Consider the following 24680-nt stretch of genomic DNA (forward strand, 5'->3'; position numbering starts at 1 on the left):
AAATATACATATGTATATGTCTTAATAAAACACATGCACACACGTACAGAAAGATGTTTGGCCCATCATACACCAAAATATTATCTGTGCTTACTCCTGAGTGATGAAATATCAGATGATTCTTGAAATATATTTTTACTGTGGATTATATTTTTATTGTGTAAATAAATTTTATATTGTGAAATGTATCCTTATTGTGGCCATGTAAATTGGTACAACCACTTTAGAAAGCTATTTGGCATTATCTAATAAATGTGAAAATGTGCAGACTCTTCCATTCACAGGTAGTATGCTAAAGAAACTCTTACACAGAACGCCTGGGTGGCTCAGTAGTTGAGTGTCTGCCTTTGGCTCAAGGTGTGATCCCGGAGTCCTGGGATGGAGTTCTGCATCGGGCTTCCTGCAACAACTTAGACTCATCCCAGGAAATGGATAAATACAATGGGGCATGGTCGTGCAATAGAAGACATTATAAAAGAGTAAATACGAAGAAACTACAAGCTCTATATACAGCATAGATGAATCTTAAAAGTGTAATATTGAGCCCGAAAAAAAGCAAGTCTATGAAGAATGCTTACTATATGAGTCTATTTTTATAAAATTAAAAAACATGCAAAATGTATGCTCAGGGATATATTCTTTGATAAAAGCATACAAAGATAAGAGAATGATAAAAACAAAATTCAGGGAGCACCTGGGTGGCTCAGTCAGTTAAGTGTCTGAGTCTTGGTTTCGGCTCAGGTCCTGATCTCAGGGTAATGAGATGGAGCCCTCCGTTGGCCTCCACGCTGAGCTTGGAGTCTACTTGAGATTCTCTCTTTCCCTCTTTCCCTCCTGCTCATGCTCTCTCTCTAAAATAAGTAAATAGATCTTTAAAAAAAAAAAAAGATTATTTATCCATGAGAAAGAGAGAGAGGCAGAAACACAGGCAGAAGGAGAAGCAGGCTCCCTGCTGGGAGCCTGATGTGGGACTCAACCCCAGGACCCCAGGATCACGACCTGAGCCAAAGGCAGACATTCAACCACTCAGAGGCCCAGGAGCCCAATAAATAGATCTTAAAAACAACAACAACAACAACAACAACAACAACAACAAAATTCAGGAAGGTGGTTGCCTCTGGAGGGACTAAGATTGGAGGATACATGGGGTGTAAGGCACCAGTCAGGTTCTAGCTCTCAAATAGGTTCTATTTTAATCAGGTTCTATCTTATTATTATTCATAATATATTCAGTTACATACTATATATATATATATATTTCATAATAAAGTTATTTTTCTCATCCATGTTTTGAAATTTCCCATAATGAACATGTAGTGTTGATTATATCAAACAGAGAGATAGCAAATGTAATAACATTTTAAAAACTGTTATTCACTTGTTTTTTTTTTTGTTTTTTTTTTTTTTTAAATTGTTATTCACTTGTAGCTTTTCTTACCCCGGCCTTTTTATATTGTTCACTCACCATGTATTCACTGAGGATTTACTCTGTACCGAGCTGTATGTTGGAGAGACAGTGATGCTCCATAGTTCCTACACTTATGGGTCTTACCCTTATGGGTGCTCTTTGCATCCCTGTAAAATTCTGAATTTGGCTTTCACTATCAATATTTTAGAAATTTGGGCAGTCCTGGTGGCCCAGTGGTTTAGTGCTGCCTTCAGCCCAGGGCGTGATCCTGGAGTCCCGGGATGGAGTCCCACATCGGGCTCCCGGCATGGAGCCTGCTTCTCCCTCTGCCTGTGTCTCTGCCTCTCTCTCTCCCCCCCCCCCCCGTGTCTCTCATGAATAAATAAACAAAATCTTAAAAAATATATTTTAAAAAATCATTAGCAATTTTTGTAAATGTAGCTGTTAAGCATCTGTACTCTGAAGCTAGACGCTTCAATTCAAATTCTGGCTCTGATACTAATTATACATATTTAGGCAAGTAACGTCTTTGCACTTTAATGTCCTTAACTATGAAATGGGAGAGAGAATAATATCTACCTCACAGGGTTGTTGTAAGATTTAACTCAGTTAATATACTATAAAGAACCCAGGACAGGAACTGGCTCATGATAAATGTACAATAAATGATACCTAATTTTTTTTCTTTAAATATTTCCTGAGGACCGATTCTGTGTCAGGCCCCCCATGAGGAACTGGTGATAAAGAAATAGAATGATCCCGCATATGGAAGACGGATTCTTAAACAGACAACCACGAAATGCGAGAGAAGCTATAGTGGAGGGAACCCCAGGGCTGCAGGAGCATAGATGGGCCCCCAGCCAGCCTGGGGGCAGGGGCTCTTCCCAGAGATGCTTGGGGTTATGTCCCCTGGTTGTAGGCTACTGCACGGTGGGCAACATACTAATATTCCCACATACAGGACCTAGGAAGTGTTGATAGGCTACCATAGATGTGCCAAGAGGTAACTGGTAGATCATAAAATCACTTAATTTGTGGTAAGGCTACGCATCTGGTTTCTGTGGTTTCAAATTTTCCTTTGCAGTTATGAAATGGTGCAACATATCTCATGTGGAAAAAATGGATTGCAGCTTGGATTTCTTTTGTTGTCTTGGGAACTAGTAAAAAGAGTTTTCACTAGGAATCTGGTTGAAAGCTCCCAAAAATTGGGTTCTCATTTGTTAGCTGAAAAATAAATACAGGGATTGGAAGTAACACAAATACCCAGTGATAAGGGAATAGTAACATGGATATATGATAATTCAGTACATTGTGGCATATCTGTAATACTGAATATAACTATTAATATGTTTACAAGGACTTTTTAATAGCATGAGAAATGCTTATGAAATATGAAATATAAAGGCAATATTAGCTCTAGCATGCAAAAAAATCAATAAAATCAATAGATAAAATGCTGGAAAAAAATACACTTACATGGGGATCCCTGGATGGCTCAGCGGCTTAGTGCCTGCCTTCGGCCCAGGGCATGGTCCTGGAGTCTCGGGATTGAGTCCCACATCAGGCTCCCTGCATGGAGCCTGCTTCTCTCTCTGCCTGTGTCTCTGCCTGTGTCTCTGCCTCTCTCTCTCTCTCTCTCTCTCTGTGTGTGTCTCTCATGAATAAATAAATAAAATCTTTAAAAAAAATACACTTGCTAGTTGGTGGAATCATGAGTGATTCCTTTGTTTTTTGGAAGTTTTCTAAATTTTCCAATATAAGAATATATTACTTTCTTTTATAAAACAGCTTTATCGGGGCAACTGGGTGGCTCAGTTGGTTAAGTGTCTGACTTCGGCTCAGGTCATGATCTCAGGGACCTGGGATCAATCCTCTGGCTCCATGCTCAGTGAGGAGTCTGCTTCTACCTCGCCCTCTGTGCCCCCTACCCACTTATGCATACCCTCTCTCTCTCTCAAGTAAAATCTTAAAAAAAAAACCCAGCTTTATTAAGATATTATTAATCTACTATACTGTTCAGTCATTTAGAATACTTACTGTACATTCTAAAGTAGACAATTTTGGGGCACCTGGCTGGCTCAGTTGGTGGAGTATGAGACTCTTGATCTTGGTGTTGAGTTCGAGGCCCATGTTGGGTATAGAAAATACTTACAAAAATAAAAAGTCTTAAAAAAATAAAGCATACAATTTTATTTTATTTTATTTTTGCATAATCAGAGTTGTGCAACCATTGCCACATCTAATTTTAGAATGCTTTCATTGTCCCAAAAGAAACTTTGTACCCATTGGCAATCACTTCCCATTCCCACTCCCTGTTTCAGCCAACCACTAATTTACTTTTTATGTCTGAAGATTTGCCTATTTTGGATGTTTTATATAAATGGAATCTTATAATATTTACCTTTTTGTGTTTGGCTTCTTTGATGTAGCATAATGTTTTCAAGTTCATTTATGTTGTACTATGCATCAGTATTTCATTTCTTCTTCTTGTCAAATAATATTCCATTGCATGGATAGTCCATATTTTATTAATCCATTCATCAGTTTCCACTGTTTAGCTATTATGAATAGAGCTGCTATGAACATTTTTGGACAATTTTTTGTGGCCATAAAATGTTTTCAAATTTCTTAGTATATAGCTAAGAGTAGAATTGTTAGGTCCTACAGTAACTCTGCTGAGTGCCAAGCTGTTCCCCAAAGTGGTTGTATCATTTTACATGCCATCAATGTATGAGAGTTCCAATTTTTCTATGTCTTTAACAATATTTATTGTTTGTTTTTGATTATAGTCACCCTAGTGTATGTGAAATGGCATCTCATTGTGGTTTTGATTTGCATTTCTCTAATGGCAAACATGAGTATCTTTTCATGTGATTATTGGCATTCATCTTCCTTGGAGAAATATCTAGCTTTTATCCTTTGCCCATTTTTAAGTTTTTTGTGTGCGTTTTCACTGAGTTGTAAAAGTTCGGTACATATTCTGAACACAAACAAGTCTCTTATCAGATAGATTATTTGTAAACGTTTTCTTCTTCTTTTTGGGTCATCTTTTCACTTTCTCGATGGTGAACTTGCAACAAAGTTTTTGATTTTGATGAAGTCCAATTTATCTATTCTTTCTTTTGTTGCTTGTGCTTTTGTTATTTTATATACGAAACTGCTGCCTAACCCAAGGTTACAAAAATTCACTTTTATGTAAACTAAGAGTTTTATAGTTTCAGCTTTTACGTGTAACTCTGTGATTAATTTTGAGTTAATTTTGTTTACTGTGGCAAGGAGTCTAATTTCATTCTTTGCACGTGGATATCCAGTTGTCACAGCACCATTTGTTGAAAAGACTATTCTTTCCCTATCGAATTATCTTAGCATCCTTGCTGGAAATCAACTGACCAAAAACTTAAGAGTTTATTTCTGGACTCTTCATTCTATTCCATTAATCTACATGTTTATCCTTATGCCAGTATTACACTCCCTTGATCAGTGTAACTTTGTAGTATTGAAATTGGGAAGTATGAGTCCTCCAACTCTGATCTTTTTCAAGATAGTTTTGGCTTCTCAGGGTCCCTTACATTTCCATGCATTGTTTTTATACTTGGGAAAGATTTGTTAGAAAGAGAGAAAGATAGATATTGCTGATAAAACTATGAAATCCATTTTGTTTTCCAAGAGTGATACTATTACAGGGCACCTGTTTTCTTGGTCAGGGGAATATCTCTCCCCTAAATTTTGTCCTGGCCATGGTAGATTTTTTCCCCCTACTCTTGTTGAAAATGTGATGAAATGTGCAGGGTATTGATTTAGTCAAGACTTCATCTTCTGCCTTGAGTCACTTGGTTGTGTCAGGGGTCCTTTCCACATAGGAGTTCCTACAACACCCTAATTTTTTATTTAGTCCTAGCAAAATATTATCACACTATTTTTGTGGTCTCTACACTATTTTCATTGTAATCTCATCAGCTAATCACATTTTTTAAAAAAAGATTTTCTTTATTTATTTGACACAGAGAGAGAAAGCACAAGTAGGCAGAATGGCAGGCAGAGGAAAAGTAAAAAGCAGGCTCCTTGCTGAGCAGAGGCCCTCCCCTCCTCAACCCTCACCTTGCAGGGCTTGATCTCAGAACCCTGGGACCATGACCTGAGCCCGAGGCAGAAGTTTAACAGTCTGAGCCACCCAGGTGCCCCACTTTTTTTTTTTTTTTTTAAGATTTTATTTCTAAGTAATCTCTATACCTTGTGGCTCGAATTCACAATCCCAAGACCAAGAATCCCAGGCTCTACTGAATGAGCCAGCCAGGCACTCCAACTCTAGCAAATCACTTTTGAGTATGTATTTCTGCATGTTCACTTTGAATATACAAATATATGTGTATTTATTCATTTATAAATTATATATACATGATTATTATGCATATTAAAAACATATACAAAATATATTAGAGGTTGAGATTTTTAAAAAAAGATTTTATTTATTTATTTGACAGAGAGATTGAAAGCACAAGCAAGGGGAGCTGCAGGCAGAGGGAGAGGGAGAAGCAGGCTTCCTACCAATCAGCGAGCTGACATGGGGGTCAATCCCAGGAGCCTGGGATCATGACCAGAGCAGACATCTAATCGACTGAGCCACCCAGGCACCCCTAGAGGTTGAGATTTTTTAAATGCTTAGAAATAGATGTTTTCCCACACCTCAGTGGCTTTTATTTCTCTGGAGACTGCACCCTTGGATCTTTCCCAGCACCAGCTAAGGGCCAGGTAAACAGCAAAAGCTCCATGTCTGCTGTTCCAAAGAAAATGTTCAGAAATCCTGCTATTTCTATTAATACACACTGCCTCTATTCCTAGGTTCTGCACCCTACAAGTAAAGCTTTTGCATCTGTTATCTGCTGGGGTCACTTTGCAGAGAAGCTGTGGGCACATCTCCCCTTGATTTCTCTTTTACCTGTGATTGCGCCTTATCCCACTAGTTCTTTTAGAAAATAGCAATTGTATCACACTTAACTATAATCTTCATTTCAAAGTGAACAGTCAGGCAGAGAATGGACAGCAAGCTTTCTCATCAGGATGTATCACTGGAGGGTATGAACAAAGGGCAAGGGAGCTCTTGGGGGTGACAGGAAGTGCTTCAGGAAGCTGGATTTTAAAGGGCCAGTGGGAGTTAGCCAAATAGAGAAGAGAGGAAGGCAGTCCCAGATGAACAGCAGGGGCAAAGGCTGAGATGGGAATGGACCCAGCACATTCCGAACTAGGGAAGAGTTTGTGTAGCTGAACACGAGGGGCGGGAGCAGCTGCATTCGTGTTTTTAAAAGATTCATCTGGCAGCGTTGTGTAGTATCGGGGTCATAAGGCTGGAGGTAGGGGAGGCTGTTGGTTGCCTGGAGAGCAGGGCAAAATACAGGTAGACCCTGGAAACCTCTGGGCTTGGAAGCCCAGCCTCAAGCAGCTGTTTTAGTGCTTTGACTTCATTCTTTCATAGGATCTTAACGCCCCCGCCCTCCCCTTTTTCTTCTTCTTTTTTCTTTTCCCTCCAGGGTCGTTGCCCTTTCCCCTTGTCCCCAAGAGACAGTTACCTATACCTTTATCGGAAAATCACTGTTTATTTCCTAGGGGTCCCGGGGGCTGGGAGAGTTCTGTTTCGGGGCTCCGTTCGGGGCCTGCCGTCAAAGAAGGAGACACCGAGGTGCAGCTCTGCACAGGTTTTATCAGGCCAGGGCTTGTGGAAAGCTCCCACCCACCCGCCCTAGTGAAATCAACCCCCACACACATACACACAAATAGAGGCTCAGACGCTCCAGAGGCCGAGAGCTGCATGAGGATTATCGGGCACCGCGAACCTGCAGCCAGGGGCGTGTGTGTGCGGGACAGGTGGGCCCGGGAGCACCGCCCGGGCGGCCGCCGCACGGCCCTTCCGCGGGCTGCAGGGGCCCAGGGAAACCCTAGCGCCCTCGGGGTGGGCGGGGCCCCGGCCGGCGCGGTGGGCGGGGCCTCCCCGCCGGGCACTGCCGCTGACGGCGGCGGCCCCGCCCCCCGGAGGGCGAGCGGGCGGGGCGTGCGCTGAGCGCGCGAGCAGGGCCCGAGCCGGCCTGGGAGCCTGCCGAGCCGAGCGCAGCGGGCGGAGGAGCGCTTGGGCGGCGGCGGCGGCGGCGGCGGCTGAGGCGGCTGAGGCGGCGGCGTGCGCGATGGCTCCCGCCGCGGACCGCGAGGGCTACTGGGGTCCTACGACGTCCACACTGGACTGGTGCGAGGAGAACTACGCGGTGACCTGGTACATCGCCGAGTTCTGTGAGTGCGGGCGCCAGCGCCCGGGCCTGAGGCGGGAGGCGGGAGGCTGGGAGGGAGGGCGCCAGGGCGAGGGGAGACGCCGCGGGAGGGAGGCGGAGGGCGGACCTGGCCGCCGGGGAGGCCCCAGGCCCGGCCGGGGAGGCGGAGGGCGCCGCGCTGCCCGGGTGGGGAATCCGGTACGGCGGGTGAGGCGCGCCGGGGTCCGGGCGGCTTGGGGGCAGCGGAAGGGCGGTGGGGAGCCCCCGCCGGACCCCCGCGGAGGCCTGAGGAGGCGGGGCTGGGTGGGGATTCCTGTCGGGGGCGGCCCGAGGGCTGGCTGGGAGGGAGAGAGGCTCTGCTCGTCAGGACGGGGCCCCGACACCTGCTCCTGCTGCGGCTGCCGCCGCCTTCGGCCTAAGGGCACGGGGCGAGGGGCAGGTCCTAGCCTGGTTTGACCCCACACGCCAAGACTCCCAGGCCTTCCCCTTCCCAAGCTCTGTCCTCGTCGGTCCTCTTGGGTCACCGCTAGGGAAGGTGCCAGGCTCACGAGAGACCCCGAGACCCAAGTGCCTTCGCCACCCTGCCTCCTAAGGGTTAGGGTTCATCCGAGGACACTACTGACTACACCTCCGGAGGACTTGGGGAGCGTGTCTCTTCAGCTGCTGCCCCTGACGGGCCCCAGTTGCCCCCCGGGTGGGAGTGTGTGTGTGTGTGTGTGTGTGCGCGTGTTTTCACACCAGGTCTTATTCCTCGAGGCTAGGGAAGCACAGGGAAAACCTGTCACTTCCTTTTATGCAGTTTACTTTGGTTAAGTTTTGAGAGCACAGTGTTCGATCCTTCTTCAGGTACGTACCTGCTTCTGGCCAAGTACAGAACAACTATATTTATATATAAATATAAATACATTTTTTGGGCTCGCTCTTTCCTTCCTTCCTTCCTTCCTTCCTTCCTTTTTTTTTTTTTTTCGGCTATTTCTTCTTTTAATTGGATCCACTTTCTCAACACATGAAGCAGCTTTTCACTAACCTTCCCATGGCTGGGTCCTTTCCCCAGGCATTTGTTTGGCTTTGTAGGAAAGAGGCAAGAGTGTCATGCCAGCTGATCCTACTCTACTCTTCACAGTAATTGGCTAAATTAAAAAACAACAGTAACAACAAAAGCCAGCTCTTTGTACTGTTCAAGACTTTAAATCATGATTTAGGCTGAGAGTCACTTATCCTGAACTACTAGTTTAAAGTAATAATTTTTAAGTAATAATGGAAGTATATGGACACAGGGATTATTTGTAGAGTAATTACTTGGCAGCCCAAATGTTGGCAAGGAAGCGCTTTATCAATTTGTTGTTAGATCATGTTGGCAAACCCATACCTAGTGCAGAGAAGGTCCCTGAGAGGAAAGGACCATGCTTTCTGACCTGGGAGTGTGTAGCATGAAAAAGAGAAACTCAGGTCTTCAAATATTGGATAGGCTGTCCTATAGAGCAGCTAGACTTTCTATATTTTTGGAATGTGGAATTAGAGTGTATGAATGGATACTAACTGTAAGGGGAGAGATTTTTACATCAACATGCAGAGACCTAAACTAAAGAATCATGGAATGGATTGAGGAGAGGTGGAGGTCACAAAGTGTTGAAACTTTGAGTTGAGACTTTGCTCAACTAACTCACATGAATATATTATAGGGAATTAATGTTTAGTGAAGAAAAGAGATTGGCTTTAGTTGGCCCTTAGGTCCTTTGCATATTTATGGGTGGATATAGGTAATAATGGCTCTTAGTTTAGAACCAAGGATTAGAATCAGGAGAAAACTGACAGTTAAGTCATGTGAGCTATGAGAGTGCAAGATACTACTGTTCTGCCAGATAGCTCTGAGAAATGGGAAATGGCTTTTGGTCTTACCGTTCTCAGAGGAGGAAACTGAGCAGACTGCAGGGAGGGTTTTGACATAGGAATCAGGGGCTGCAAAAAGAGGGTAAGTGAATGTTGGTTGCCCCTTGCACATGTACCTTGGGAGAAAATTATCTGGAGGAAATTGAGGTCCAGTCTTACCCAGGAGGAAGTGGGTATTTATCATATTTTGGAGTAAGAGAATTTGATCTTTGAAAAATATGCTGGTTAATAATGATTTTGAAAATGCAGTTTTATCATTGTTATATTATTTATACTAATGATAGAAATATTAAAGATAATGGAATAATAGCCATATCTTAGTGTTCACTGTGTACCATACTTTGCTAAGCACTTCATCTATCTTTTCTCTTTCATTCTTTTTTTTTTCTTTTAAAGATTTGTTTATTATTCTAGAGAGAGTACTTGAGAGAGAGTGGAGAGTGGGGCAAAGGGAGAGAGAGAGAGAGAGAGAGAGAATCTTAAGCAGACTCCCTGCTGAGCTCAGAGCCTGGCCAGTTGTGGGGTGGGGTTGGGGGGGTAGGGGATGATTCAATCCCAGATGCTGAGATCATGACCTGAGCTGAAATGCCCCAACCAACTGAGCATTTTTGATTTTTATGTAAGGTTGCAAAAAGTGGTGTAAAGATAGTAGTATTCAAGTTGAGGTCTGATTCTAAAGCTACTATATGCCATATTCTTTACACTTTCATTGTTAAATATTTCAGAATCCTATCTTTTTTTTTTTTTAGTTGTTGAATCCTATCTTTTACCACTAGGCTGTGTGTATTTTGAATAGTAAAAAGATGAGTTTCCAGAATTGCATGTTTAAATTTTTTTTTAAAGATTTATTTATTTATTCATGATAGACAGAGAGAGAGAGAGAGAGAGAGAGAGAGGCAGAGAAAGAAGCAGGCTCCATGTCGGGAGCCTGATGCGGGACTCGATCCCAGGACTCCAGGATTGCACCCTGGGCCAAAGGCAGGCGCTAAACTGCTGAGCCACCGAGGGATCCCCCAGAATTGCATGTTTAGATGTGGCAGCAGTTCTGAGTCACTGAAATACCTGAAAATCTGTGTCTTAGTATCATCCAAGATGAGTTCAAATTCTCCTCCTCCTCCTCTTCCCCCACTTCCTCCTCCTCCTCCCTCTTCTTCATTTCAAAATTCCTTTTTTGTTTGAGCAGATTGTAAGGGGGGGGTAGTTTTTCTTTTTAATGGTCAAAAAATATGTTCGTTCCTTGGTGTGCCAGAAGTTATAGGTACAGGCAGTCCTCTTTATAGTAGTGACTATGCAAGTTAAAACCTGGCAAAGTAGTCTTAATGATCAGTGGGAAAGGTTATGATTGTTTTGTTACCTTTAACATTTTTTGTCAAACACTATAAACCCTCTTATTGTTGGTTATAAATCTATAGAGAAATGAAAAAAATAGCAAAACTAATATTTAGTACACTGTAATTTACTTTTTTTTTTTTTATTTTATTTATTTGAGAGGGAGTGAGAGAGAGAGAAAGAGCACACAATTGGGAAGGGCAGAAGGAGAAGGAGAAGCAGACTCCCTGCTGAGCAGGGAGCCTGATGTAGGGCTCCATCCTGTCACTCCAGGATCATGACCTGAGCTGAAGGCAGATGCTTAACTGGATGAGCCACCCAGGTACCCTAGTAGACTATAATTTAAGACATTAAAAAAACATTGAGAATTAAAATGTGTTACTTCTTTGTAAAAGAACTTATCAAGAATATATTGAACGGTGCTGGTCTTCTTGTCGTATAACTTATGATATGGAATGAGTAATTTTTCTATGCCTTGATGAATTGTCATATTCCTTCTAAGTTTGGTTCAGCTTCAACATTTTACTCTTTGCACTTTTTTTTTTTAAAGGATTTTATTTATTCAGGAGAGACACAGAGAGAGGCAGAGACATAGGCAGAGGAGAAGCAGGCTCCCTGCAGAAAGCCTGATGCAGGACTCTATTCCAGGACCCCAGGATCACACCCTGAGCCAAACCAGACATTCAACCACTGGGCCACCCAGGCGTCCCTCTTCGCACTTTCAATATTGTGAAATATCTCTGAGAGTTCTTCTAATGCAGAATTTTTTGCTGGTGTCACTTCTTCTAGTCCATCTTCATCCTTTTCTCACAACCACTTTTTCATTTATGTTGATAAGTTTGCCTTGACTAAGTGTCCCTGGCTACATACCTAGAGTCTCTTGACAGCAATCAATATTGTCATTGTCAGCTATTGCTTTGGTAACTCTGTTTGATTGGAATTTCACTTCCAACATTATCACTTTTTATTTCTTTGCTACACTTTAATCATTATTGGCTATTTCCCTCTTTTGATTATTCATTTTGTAAAGTGTCACGTACATTCATTACCAGGAGATGCGATAACTCAGCTACACCCTGCTGTCTGTAAGTGAACTGAATAACAGATGTGCAGTGAATACTCACCAACAGTTTTTGCCTTGATTTTTTTTTTTTTAAGATTTTATTTACTTATTTATTTTTAGAGAGAGAGTGTGTGCATGGAGAGGGGCTTAGGGAAGGGGAGAGAGAGAATCTCAAGCAGACTTCCTGCTGAGCGTGGAGTGCATCAAGGGACTCAGTCTCATGTGGAGATCATGATATGAGCTGAAATCAAGAGTTGGATGTGCTTAACTGACTGAGGCACCCAGATGCCCCTCAAACCACTTTTTAGACTTAAGTATGTAGTTGGTAATTACAGCTTAGTAATACTTGAAGGGTAAGATTATTTAAATCTCACTTTAAGTTAATTTTTACCCATGTTGTTCAAGATATTAACTAGGAAGAATTGTCATTTGGCAGCACATATTGGAAGATATGACAATTTTTGTTTTTGTTTTCAATGGACCAATAATTGGTATGTGGGTAAATAAGAAGAACGAGGACCTCAAATGGTAATTTGGGGAACTTTACTAAGTCAGAATACATAGAATAGTGAATATTTAAATGAAAGTCTTGCCCAGTGCATTTTAAGTTGTTTCTTTGATTTTGGGTTTACCCTGTTCCTTTGCCAACTATTTCCCCATTTGTAGGGAAGAAAAAAAAACCTGGCCTGGAGAGTTTTAGGTAGTGCAAAAAAGTATTTTAAAAGAAGTAGAAGGAGGGATCCCTGGGTGGCGCAGCGGTTTGGCACCTGCCTTTGGCCCAGGGCACGATCCTGGGGACCTGGGATCGAATCCCACGTCGGGCTCCCGGTGCATGGAGCCTGCTTCTCCCTCTGCCTGTGTCTCTGCCTCTCTCTCTCTCTCTCTCTGTGTGACTATCACAAATAAATAAAAATTAAATAAATAAATAAATAAATAAATAAATAAATAAATAAATAAATAAATCATTAAAAAAAAAAAAAAAAAGAAGTAGAAGTAGGGGCAGCCCCGGTGGTGCAGCAGTTTAGCGCCGCCTGCAGCCCAGGGCATGATCCTGGAGACCCTGGATCGAGTCCCACGTCAGGCTCTCTGTATGATGCCTGCTTCTCCCTCTGCCTGTGTCTCTGCCTCTCTCTGTCTCTATGAATAAACAAATAAAATCTTAAAAAAAAAAAAAAAAGTAGAAGTATGGAGAAACATTTTAGGACCCAGCAAAATGATAGAGCCTAAAAGAGACAGCAGAAGCAGTTAGTAGTGACACAAAAGTCCTACATGTTTGCTGTGGGAAAGTACATAGTGTAATGACTTGGAGCCAGGATTGAGATTCCTATTTGAACTTTGCTCAGTTGAGTGCTGTAGCTTTGGGCAGATTACTCAATCATTCTTTGTATCAATTTATTTTCTATAACATGAGAATAATGATATTTAAGTGGGTTATAAGAATTAAATGTCATGTGTGAAAGTGTACGGTTAGGTGAAGGACCTGGCAAATACTAAGTTCTCAATAAATATTAGTTAAATTGGAACCTAGTCAGAATAAGTTTAAACATAAATCATGCTGTGTTACAGTTGAGGCCTCTTCATCTGTGATGGTTAGTTTTATATGTGAACTTGACTAGGCTATGATATCCATTTATTTAATCAAATACTAATTTAGGTGTTGCTGTGAAGGTATTTTATAAATGTGGTCAACATCTACAATCAGTTGACTTTAAGTAAAGATTATTGTCAGTAATGTGGGTGGGCCTCATCCAGTCAGTAGAAAGTCTTTAAGAACAAACACTGAGTTTGGGGAGAGTCGGGGTAGGTTAAACTTTTTGGGGGTAGGTTTCCTCCTTGACCTACCTGACTCCTCACTTTAGTGAACCTTTCCTCCCTTCTCTTTTCCTCCTTTCATCCTACTTTTTACACACATTTGTGTAATCCAAACCTCTATTAAAATACGGAACTTTACCATGAAGCAAGAAAGTTCCTCATGCCCTTCCCTGTTAAGTCTCACCTTCACCTTCTCTCCAGGACACCCACTTCTAATTTATTTTTCCCTACCATAGATTAGATGTGCCTGTTCTAGAGCTGCATATAAGTAGAATCATATAGTATTTACTGTTTGGTATAAGACTTATTTCACTCAGCATCATGTTTTTTAGATTTCACCAATGTTGTTGCATATATTGGTAGTTCCTTTTTATTACTGAGTAGTATTCCATTGTATGAATATACCACAGTTTATCAGTTTTCCTGTTGCTGTTGAAAACCTGGGTGCATTCAGGTTTTGGCAATTATAAATAAAGCTGCTATGAACATTCTTGTGCAAGTCTTCTTGTGAATATGTATTTTCATTTCTCATAGGTAAGTACTCAGGACTGGAATAACTGGGTAAGAGGATAGTTGTCTGTTCAATTCTATTAGAAACTGCCAGACCTTTTCTCAAATGTGTGTCATGTTTCACAGCATTTCATCGACTTTCTCACTAATATTTGGTGTTAGTCTTCAGTTTTCACCCTTTTGGTGATTATGTAGTTTTAGCTCATTTTGGGATCTAGTGTATTCTGAACTCTTCAGTCTTTGTTCCTCCTTTTCCCTGTAATTCCTGCTTTCCCTGGTTACACTGTACTCTTGCCAAAACAGACTGTTTATGTATTGCATGTATTAGATTCCTCTGCACTTCTTATTGTTGTGTTGTTCTTCCTATGAGAGATAAATTGTTTTCTTTTTAAGCCATGAAGTTTGGGGGTAGTTTGTTATTCAGCAATACGTAACTGAAACTGTCTAAAGTTGAGTTTTCAGCAATTTTGATTTCCTATTGTGTAAACTCAGAGTATGCCGAATTATACCATATATTTTATTCTTAGAGGATAAAACTTTAAGAATAATAAAGTTTAATATAGGCCCTCTATCTGAAAATTTTGAAGAATTTTTATAAGCATCATTTTATTTATCCCAATGATGTACTTAGAAGACTCAAAAGAGGTATTTTACCCAATGAAAATAAGTAAGCCCTTCAAAGTTGAAATAATTGAGTTGCATGACTGGAAAAATTTTTGACTCATTATAGGTGTGGATTCCATCTTAAGATTCTTTAACTTTTCAGAGCAAGCTGCTTTTAGCAGCAAGAGGAAAGACTGAATAGACTCAGAAAACAAAACAGAACTTTAAAATAATGCATGTTAAAATCTTGATAGTGCTGTAAAAACTGTTTTATGACTGGAATTCATTCATTTATACAAAATGATAAAGAGACATTCTAGATAAGATAGTCTTCCCAAAATGAAATATTACAGTTTCAGGCTGTTTCACCTGCTGGGTAGCAATCCCTCCTCCACCTCTCCCCACCTCCTTTTTAAAGCAGACGTGAGGACAGTCTGGTTTTGTTGTCTGGTATCCAGTTGATCACTGGAGTTCATTTATTTAATTTTGCCAATCAGATGGATGCTCTCTGTTCTTTCACTATTTTAGAAACGTCCAACTTAAAGCTTAACATTTGAAGAGAATTATGACCTTGATAAAGGAGGACTGTTCTTTGGTTAAAAACATTCATTAAATAAACATTTAACCCCCTCTGTGCCTTTCCCTCATTCCATCTTCTTCCTTTTTCTCCAGAGATAACCACTATCCTTAATTTAGTGTTTATCATTTCCCAGCTTTTTACCACTATGCATTCCTAAAAATACACTAAAAATACACTGTTTAGGTTTACTTGTTTTATATAAGTGGAATTGTACTGTGTGTGTGTTGATTCTTCAACTTACTTTTTTCACTTAAATTGTGGTCAAGTATCATCCATGTTCCCAAGAATTAAGTGTGTTGATGGGTTTAGATATAGTTCATTTATTTTTACTGTTTAGAATTTTACTGTATGAATATATTGATTTATCTGTTCCTCATTCATTGGGTGTTTTGTTGTTTTCAGGTTTTTGTTATTACAAATAATGTTATAACCGTTTTGTTTATCTTAGCACATACAAATTAAGAGTTCCTGTATCTACTGAGTAGTATAATGGTTAGATTGTAGGGCATGCCCATATTCAACTTTCAGTAGGTCAGAAGTTCTGAAAATTTTTTGTCTCATGACCTCCTTTATACATTTAAAAATAGAGGACCCTGAAGAGCTCAGTGAGTTAAATCATTTGGTATTTACTATATTACAAGTTAAAATGGAAAAGATTTAAAATTTTTTATTAATCCATTTATGATTCATGCTTGTGAGAAACATGATTTAACCATGCTGTTATCAGTAGTTTGTTCCTTTTTATTTAATTTTTAAAATTTAAAAAATATTTAAAGACTTTTTAAGTTATCTTCACACCCAACATGGGCTCAAATCCATAACCCCAAGACCAAGAGTCATATGTTCTACCGACTGAGCTAGCCAGGTGCCCCAATAATTTGTTCCTTTTTATTACTGAGTAGCATTCCACTGTATGAATATACTGTAGTTTGTTTATCCATAGTCTTATCATGAACACCAAGACTGTTTCCAATTTTTGGCTATTATGTTATAATAAACCTATGAACAATTTTTTGAAAAGATTTTATTTATTTGAGAGAGAGAGTGAGTGAGAAAGAGAGAACATGAGAGAGAACAAGCTGGGGAAGAGGCAGAGGGAGAGGGAGAAGCAGACTCCCTGCTGAACAGGGAGCCCATTCTGGAGCTCTCGATCCCAGGACTGTGGGATCATGACCTGAGCTGAAGGCAGATGCTTAACCAACAGCCACCCAGGCACCCCAGTAAGCATTTCTATTTTTAATTTTTGGAGGAACTTCCATACTATTTTCCATAGTGGCTGCACCAATTTACATTCCTACCAAGACTACATGAGGGTTCCCTTTTCTCTACATTCTCACCAATACTTGTTATTTATCTGTCTCCTTGTCTTTCTGATAGTAGCTACTCTGACAGGTGTGAGGTGATTATCTCATTGTGGTTTTGATTTGTATCTCCCTGAGGATTAGTGATGTTGAACATTTTTTTATGCATCTGTTGGCCATCTCTATGTCTTTTTTGGAGAAATGTCTATTCAGGTCCTCTGCCCATCTTTTAATTGGATTGTTTGGGGTTTGTTTTGTTTTGTTTTGTTTTGGTGGTATGTGGGTTTTTGGAAATTAACCCCTTATCAGATACATCTTTTGCAAATATCTTCTTTCATTTAGTAGTTTGCCTTTTCATTTTGATGATGGTTTCCTTTGCTGTGCAAAAAAACTATACCATACTTAAAGTTTATGATTTGCTAAATTTTGACAGATATACTCCTGTGAACCCATCACCACAGTCAAGATTTGAACATATTCAGCCTCCAAAAAAGTTACCTTGTGCACCTTTGTTGCTTCATTGGTTGTTTCAGGTAGGAGAGTAAATATGGTCCTTGATACTGTATCTTGGGTGGAAGTGTAATGTGCATTACTTTTAATCCTGTCTGTATGCAGCCTATCTTGCTTATTAGCTGTTTGTTAGAAGTCTTTATTACTTAGTAACCATGCTGTGTAAGTATTTTCAGAACATTGCTCTACCAGCTGTAAGACTAGTACAAAGCCGTGTGTAACATCAATAAATGCTTTGCTTCTTTAAAGAGATTGGGCAAAACATGGCACTAGTTCTAAAAATGACCTGAAATTTAAGTTATATATTGAATTTATGCTTTAAAATCTATTTTGTTTCTTTTGCCTGGCATTTTCCCCCCAGGCTTTTACTGTCAGCTAGTATGTGCCCTTATGTTTAAGATGTTTATCTTGTAAATAACAGGTAGCTGTTTCTCTTATTTTAAAAATTCAGTCTCATTTTCTCTTTCTGTGAATGCTGATTTATTTTGATTACTGATACATTTTTATTTATTTCCTTCCTTTTTTAATGCTTTTTATTCTGCATCTCTTATATTTCTTGCCTTCTTGTGGCTGTGATAGATTTTTTTATTCTCTTCTCCACTCTACTGGTTTGGAAACTATAGGTTTGCTCTAGTTCTTTTTTCTGGTGTTTATTTAAATATTTTTTGAATACATGTGTGACTTAAAATCCAAACTTATTTCTTCTCTCCTTCTAGGTAATTCAGAGAAGCTACTTTAACTTTGTATATGCTTCTCCTAACTTACATGCTGTCATTATTCATTATGTAGTTCCACCTTGTATTAGTCTTTGCTGCATAACACATTTCCACAAATGTAGTAGCTTGAAGTAACACACATAATCTCACATTTTTATGGGTTAGGAGTGTGGACCTGGCTTAGCTGGGTCATTTGCTTAGAGTCTCACAAGGCTGCAGCTAAGTTGTTAGCTGTGGCTGTGGTCTCATCTGAAGCTTGAATAGGGAAGACTTCACTAGCAGAATTTGGTTCCCTGTGGTTGTAGGATTAAGGCTTCAGTTTCGTGCTGGCTTTTTTGGATGGAGGCTATTAGCTTCTGGAGTCTGCCCTTAGTTCCTTGCTGCATAAGACCCCCCAAAATAGGCAACCCAACAGTGTAGTAGCTTGCTTCTTCAATACCAGCAAGGGAGTAAGAGACTCCAGCAAGATGGATGCTACAGTCTCATGTAATGTTACCACATACATGTAATTATGTGTATCTTGTCAGCTTGCTGTATCGTATTGGTTAGAAACAAGTCACGGGTTCTGCCAACACACAAAGGGAGGGAGTTACACAAGGGCTTGGATACTACTTGGATACTTGGTGAGGATGCTGCTGGCCACTTACTACTTATTTGTTTAAGATTTATTTATTTTAGAAGGAGAGAAAGTGAGCAGGGGCAGGAGGGGTGGTGGAGAGGAGCAGAGGGAAAGAGTCTTCACACAGGCTCCACATGGAGCACAGAGCCCCACCACTGGCTGGATCTCATGCCCCCAAGATCACAATCTGAGCCAAAATCAAGTTAACCAGTTAGATGTCCAACTGACTGTGCCACCCAGGAGCCCCTATTTTTTTTTTTTTTTTAAGATTTTACTTATTTATGTTAGAATGTACATAGGCAGGGTGAGTGGCAGAGGAGGAGGGAGAGGGACAATACTACTCCAGCTGAGCAGAGAGTGGATGCTCTGCTGATCTCACCACCCTGAGATAGAAATCTCAGCCAAAATTGCTAATCTACTGAGCCGCCCCAGCGCCTCCTGGTGGCTGCTTTAGAATATGCTTGTAAGTAACCTTATGTTTATACTTCCAAGTGAGATAATAGTATTTATTGTTTTATATGCTTTTTACCCTTAAATCAGGTCACTATGGAACAGTTTTCCTACTGTTTTTCTCTGGTAGGGGTGGTTACTTTTCTGTTTCATTTAACTACTGAGTAGGTAGTCCCTCAAGCATTTCATATAGGTGATTTCAGATGCCGTTCCCATGCTTCAATGGTCCAGTGGCTTATCTCCTATTCCTGTGTGAGCATTTGAAACTCTACTTCCTATGATTAATGAGACAGGCAATTCACTGCCCTACCTCTTTTTCTCTGTAGGACAGTCATAACCTAGCCACCATATTGATTTTCAGTTCTTCTCAATTTTTCCCTCTGGGAATTGCCTTAAGTCTTTTGGGAGTTGAGCTGTGCATTGAAAAATATATTATTAAACTTCATCCAGAATATCTAGGTATTTGTAATGAGAGGATTTTTGGGGTGTCTGCCATACTGCTTAGTAGTATTTATTTTAGCTAACAGTTTATACATTTCAAAACTAGAAATACTATTAAATATATGTACATATAAAAATGTATATTATATAAGATAAGAACTTCAATATTGGCACATGTGAAATACAGAGTTGAGAAGTATAATGGATAAAGACTTTCACAAACTGACCCTTGATGACTTTTCTGATGTAATTTTTTGCCTTTCTAAACACTTGCACTTTATACTTCAGCAATATAATTCAGCTTTTATTTCCTCGAACACAGAATGCAGCTTCATAGTTCCCTGTGTTTGCATACATTATTCTTTCAGATCCAGAATGTACTGCTTTATTCTCTCTCATCTCTCTTTACTTGGTTAATTCAGCCTTTTATTATTTTTTTTCTTTTACATTCAGTTTTTTCTCTTTAGTATTTTTAATTATTATATTTTTCATTTCTTTTTTTTTTTTTCATTTCTAAAGGTGGTTTCTTTTTCAAATCTACCTCACAATTTCTGATAATTTTTTATTCTTTGGTTACTTCTTGCTTTATTTCCTTAAACATATTGAATATATTTAATATTCTGTATCCACTAATTTCAATATCTTTCATTTTTGCTTGTCTGTTTCTTCTTTTTGTTTGTTTTAAGGATTTTATTTACTTATTCATGAGAGACACAGAGGCAGAGACATAGGAAGAGGGAGAGGCAGGCTCGCTGTGGGGAGCCTGATGTGGGACTCAGTGCCAGGACCCTAGGATCACGACCTGAGCCAAAGGTAGATGCTGAACCACTGAGCCACCTAAGTGTCCCTGCTTGTCTGTTTCTGTTGCTTGTTTTGCTGTTCTTCCTTTATGGCTGCATGTTTCTGTATGTGTTCTTGTCATTTTTGATTATCAGTTCATTTTTCTGTAGACTTGGTAAGTCTCTGAGGCTATGTTAGATTGTAAAGTCAATGAGGGAGGGGCCCTAGGGTTTGTTACAGTGTTTACTAAGTGAGACTTTCAATAAATATTTATTGAATGAATGATATGTATAAATTTTACATAGTATTATAATTATTTACATACATATCTATATTCTCAACTACATTGACAATGCCTCAAGTTAAACTTTTAGCTTTAACTCAGTATCCATAGCACTTAGCACAGTATCTAATATAGGTAAGTTCTCAATAAATGTTAGTTAAACCAATGAGAAATTGCTTGGCATATTCTGCCCATTGTGATCTATAGAGTAAAAAAGATTTATTTTTGCCTGGTTGTCATTTTGAAGCCGTTATCAGTGGAGATTCTAGAGAAATGATTAATCAACTCAGATAACCAGTAGGTGTCTTGATCATGATCAATTAAACCAGAACCTTTTTCCAAACTTAACTACAAAACCAGAAAAATTTTTTTAAGTTTAATTTAAATAATCTCTATACCCATCATGGGACTTGAACTCACAACTGCAAGATCAAAAGTTGCATGCTCTTCCAACTGAGCCAGGTTTAGGCATCCCTAAAACTAGGACTTTTGTAGTCTGATACCACTGAAGGCTGATCATCACATCATTAACTGTTCAAGTAGTTAACTGGTTTCAAGGTATTGTGAATATACAAAGTATTAAACCAACAAATATCTACTAAATACCTATTACATATATAGTACTTTGCAATGTTGTATGATGGATTTTTTTCCCAATAGGTTTTATACTAGGTAAGGTATAGACTTAAAATGTGAAAAAGGTGACTAGCAGAAAAGATAACTGATTTGTTTTATTTATTTATTTTTTAATATTTTATTTATTCATGAGAGACACAGAGAGAGAGGCAGAGACACAGACAGAGGGAGAGGCAGGCTCTTGGCACAGAGCCTGATGTGGGATTCGATCCCGATGTGAGATCATGCCCTGAGCCAAAGGCAGAAGCTCAACCGCTGAGCCACCCAGGCATCCCAACTGATTTGTTTTAGTGAAAGAATTGTCTTAAGACATTATCTTTTTTTAGTAATACGGATCACAAATGAAAAGTTTTATAGTGGTTCAGATGAGTCTAGTATAGTTTCCAGAATTACATGGCTTATTTGTCTCTTAAGATTTATTACTACAGACCAGCACTCATGATTGTGTCTCTTATTCTCTTTCTTTACTTTTGCCTTTTCTTTTTGCATGTTATGGTAGGAGCACAGCTTGTTAAAGAGAAATGACATAAGACTGAATCTAGATATTCCGACTTGGGAACTATATGACACTAGGCAAATTTCCTTAATCTTGCTGTGGCTCAATTTACTGATACATAAAATATGAATGATAAGAGCCAGGAGTGCCTGGATGGCTTAGTCGGTTGGTGTCTGCTCAGGTCATGGTCTCAGGGTCCTGGGATCAAGGCCTGCATCTGGCTCCCTGTTCAGTGGGGAGCCTGCTTCTCCCTCTGTCCCTTACCCTACTCATGCTTGCTCTCTTTCTCTCAAATAAATAAGCAAGATCTTAAAAAGAAAAAAAGAATGATAACACCCAGCTCATAAGTGATATTTTATGTTAGAAAGATTATGTAAATAATGTCACTTGTATGATTCCAGACATATAAACTCAATAGATGTTAGTATTCTTCTGCTTTATTCATTTTCTTTTGTTATCAAATTTGTGATTTTTATTCACTAATTCATTCTCATTCTTTTTTTAAGTAAAATAAAAGTTAACTTTAAAGTCTGTATTTAAATTAAAGGTTAATGGAAAAGACTGTGAAAATATTCCAGTTATATATGTGTGTGGGTGTAAGAGCATTGCTGTTTTAGTTGGATCACAGAGAAACCTTTGTTTGCTACATAGGACACTTGTCTTGGCTGACCTATCTCATTTTCTCTGGTTTTCTTTAAAGCATTTTTTTTTTCAGACCTTTAAAAGCTGACACTTGGGCAATAATACAATGGAAAATAAAAATCTTGTTCCAGTGGAAATTGGCCCAAAGTTATTTGGGTAGAACCAGAACAGTTCTTTTTGGTGGAAGGGGGTGGTGAGGGAGAGAGAGAGTGAGAATCTAAAGCAACCTCCACATCCAGTGGGATGCATGGACTCGATCTCACTTCCCTGAGATCATGACCTGAGCCAAAATCTCTTGATTAAGATCTGATGCCTAACTGACTGAGCCACCCAGGGGCCCCTAGAACAGTTCATTTGAGAGATTTGGGAATTCAAAATTAAAAAACTTATATTTTATAGTCTTTAATTTTTTCCTTACTGCTTATGAATTTGATTTAAACACTGTTCAAGACTTTAACTTAAATGAAATAAATTCATAAACTTACATTTTGCTTAATGTATTCTATTGAAGCAAGTTGTTCACACTGTTAAAGAATGAGATACTGCTAAACATTAATAACTATACATTTTCAAAAACGACAACTCAGCATTTCATGTTTAGAAAATACATATCTCAATGATTTGTTTTCATTATGTTGACTTGGAAGCTGACTGAAAGAAATGAATTAGTTTTATTTCATTTTTCAGAAAACTGAAATTACCGGGAGGTTAAATATTTATTGTAAATCAATAAATATTTTAGAAACATATGTGTAACCTTCAATTAGAGAATAAAGTCATAAGACATTTAAAGTATTTTGTTTCACTTTAAATTCTAAATTGTTAATAGTTATGATAAGATAAGAATGTTTTACTTAATTTCATTTTGTGGATTTTTTTTAAAGATTCATTCATCCACTTTATTTTTAATTTTGAATTTTTAAAAAAGATTTTATTTATCTATTTGAGAGAGCGTGCATCAGTGGAGGGGAGAGGCAGAGGGAGAGAGAGAAGTAGGCTCCCCTGCTGAGAGGGGAGCCCCATGTGGGCTTGATCCCAGGACCCCAGGATCATGACCTGAGCTGAAGGCAGACATCCAACCAGCTGAGCCACCTGGGCATCCCTCATTCATCCACTTTAGAGAGAGAGTGAAGGCAGGGAGGAATAGAAGGAGAGAGAAACTTGAGCACACTCTTTCCTGAGTTTGGAGCCCAACATGGGCTCCATCGCACAACCCTGCAATCACGACCTGAATCAAAACCAAGGGTTGAATGGTTAACTGACTGCGCCACCCAGGGGCCCCTCATTTTGTGGATTAAAAAAAATGAAATAGGATATTTCAATCTAAATTAATCTAAGAATAAAAGAAATAGTTTATAAAACAGTAAGAAAACAGGTTATAAGTACCCTTGCATTTGAATCCTGACTTTGCCTTGTTCAAGCTGTGTGATCTTGTATATATTAGGACAAACTGCTTAATTTTGATTTCACTTTTGTTGGCTGTCAAATTTAATTAAAAATACCATATAGGTTGGTTTTGAGGATCAAGTTAGACAAATTAATGACCTTATGTACTCCAAAGTACCATATAAAATGTTGGGTGATGGTTTTCTTAGGAATTTAGAATATTAGATTTTGCAGTTAAATTCAAACTTCCCTTTCATCCATGAACTGAAAAAGTACTCATTTTTCTGCTTTAAATTTCTCATTTTTTTGCTACAACTAAACTCTACCTTGGTGCTCACATAGTTGTGGAGTGAAGGAATGAGTATGTTCAACCTCTTGATACCAACATTATGCTGTATTATTAACCTATTTACTAGATAGATGGATATAGATGCCTTTGTAACTTATTTTAATAAGCCTCATCAAGATGTAGAGATATTATGTTAAGTCGTCAAGTAATAGCATAGGCATGTAATTGCTGTAGACTTGGGAGGCAGCCTAGTTTAACTGATGGACCTTGGGCTTGAGTCTAGTTCTGCCTTTTATTGGTTGAGCAAAGGTGGTCAAGTCATTTAATCTTTTGAGTCTGGGTTTCTATAGTCTACTCCTTAACAGGGTTACTTTGGGAATTTAATGTTGTATGTGTGAAAGTATTTGTAGATTATAAAGCAGTATAAAATGTAGAAATCTTTGTTTTATTAAGATTGACAAAGATATGAGCTGAGCCATATGGCTTATTTTTACATTCATGAAAGTGTACAGAAAATAGTATTGTAAAAATTTCACAAGTTTGGGTATTTGAAAGGACTCATGAGTCTCCATAGAGCATATTCACCTAAGGCTTTTATTTAGAAGGTAAAGGATGTGGTGTAGCAAGAGAAAGAGCGTGGACGAGCAGTAAGCATGTGGGGGACATGAGAGAAACTGTCTAG

General features: G+C 39.3%; 1 protein-coding gene across 4 annotated transcripts in view; it reads left to right on the plus strand.

Moving 5' to 3' along the window:
* Nucleotides 1–7500: 7500 nt before the first annotated feature.
* Nucleotides 7501–24680, plus strand: part of ACER3 (alkaline ceramidase 3) — a 158348-nt gene continuing 141168 nt past the window's right edge. The window contains exons 1-3 of one of the 4 annotated variants that reach the window (XM_072794727.1): nucleotides 7545–7684; nucleotides 17184–17283; nucleotides 20173–20299. Coding sequence is in view for 1 of the 4 variants with exons in the window: in XM_072794725.1 (XP_072650826.1) it covers nucleotides 7582–7684 (103 nt within the window). In the remaining 3 variants the exon portion in view is untranslated. Of the gene's footprint in view, nucleotides 7685–7841; nucleotides 7861–17183; nucleotides 17284–20172; nucleotides 20300–24680 lie in introns of those variants that run through there. The other 3 variants (XM_072794726.1, XM_072794725.1, XM_072794729.1) reach the window with 3 other exon arrangements.

This window comes from Canis lupus, chromosome 23, assembly GCF_048164855.1.
Source record: "Canis lupus baileyi chromosome 23, mCanLup2.hap1, whole genome shotgun sequence".
NCBI lineage: Eukaryota > Metazoa > Chordata > Mammalia > Carnivora > Canidae > Canis > Canis lupus.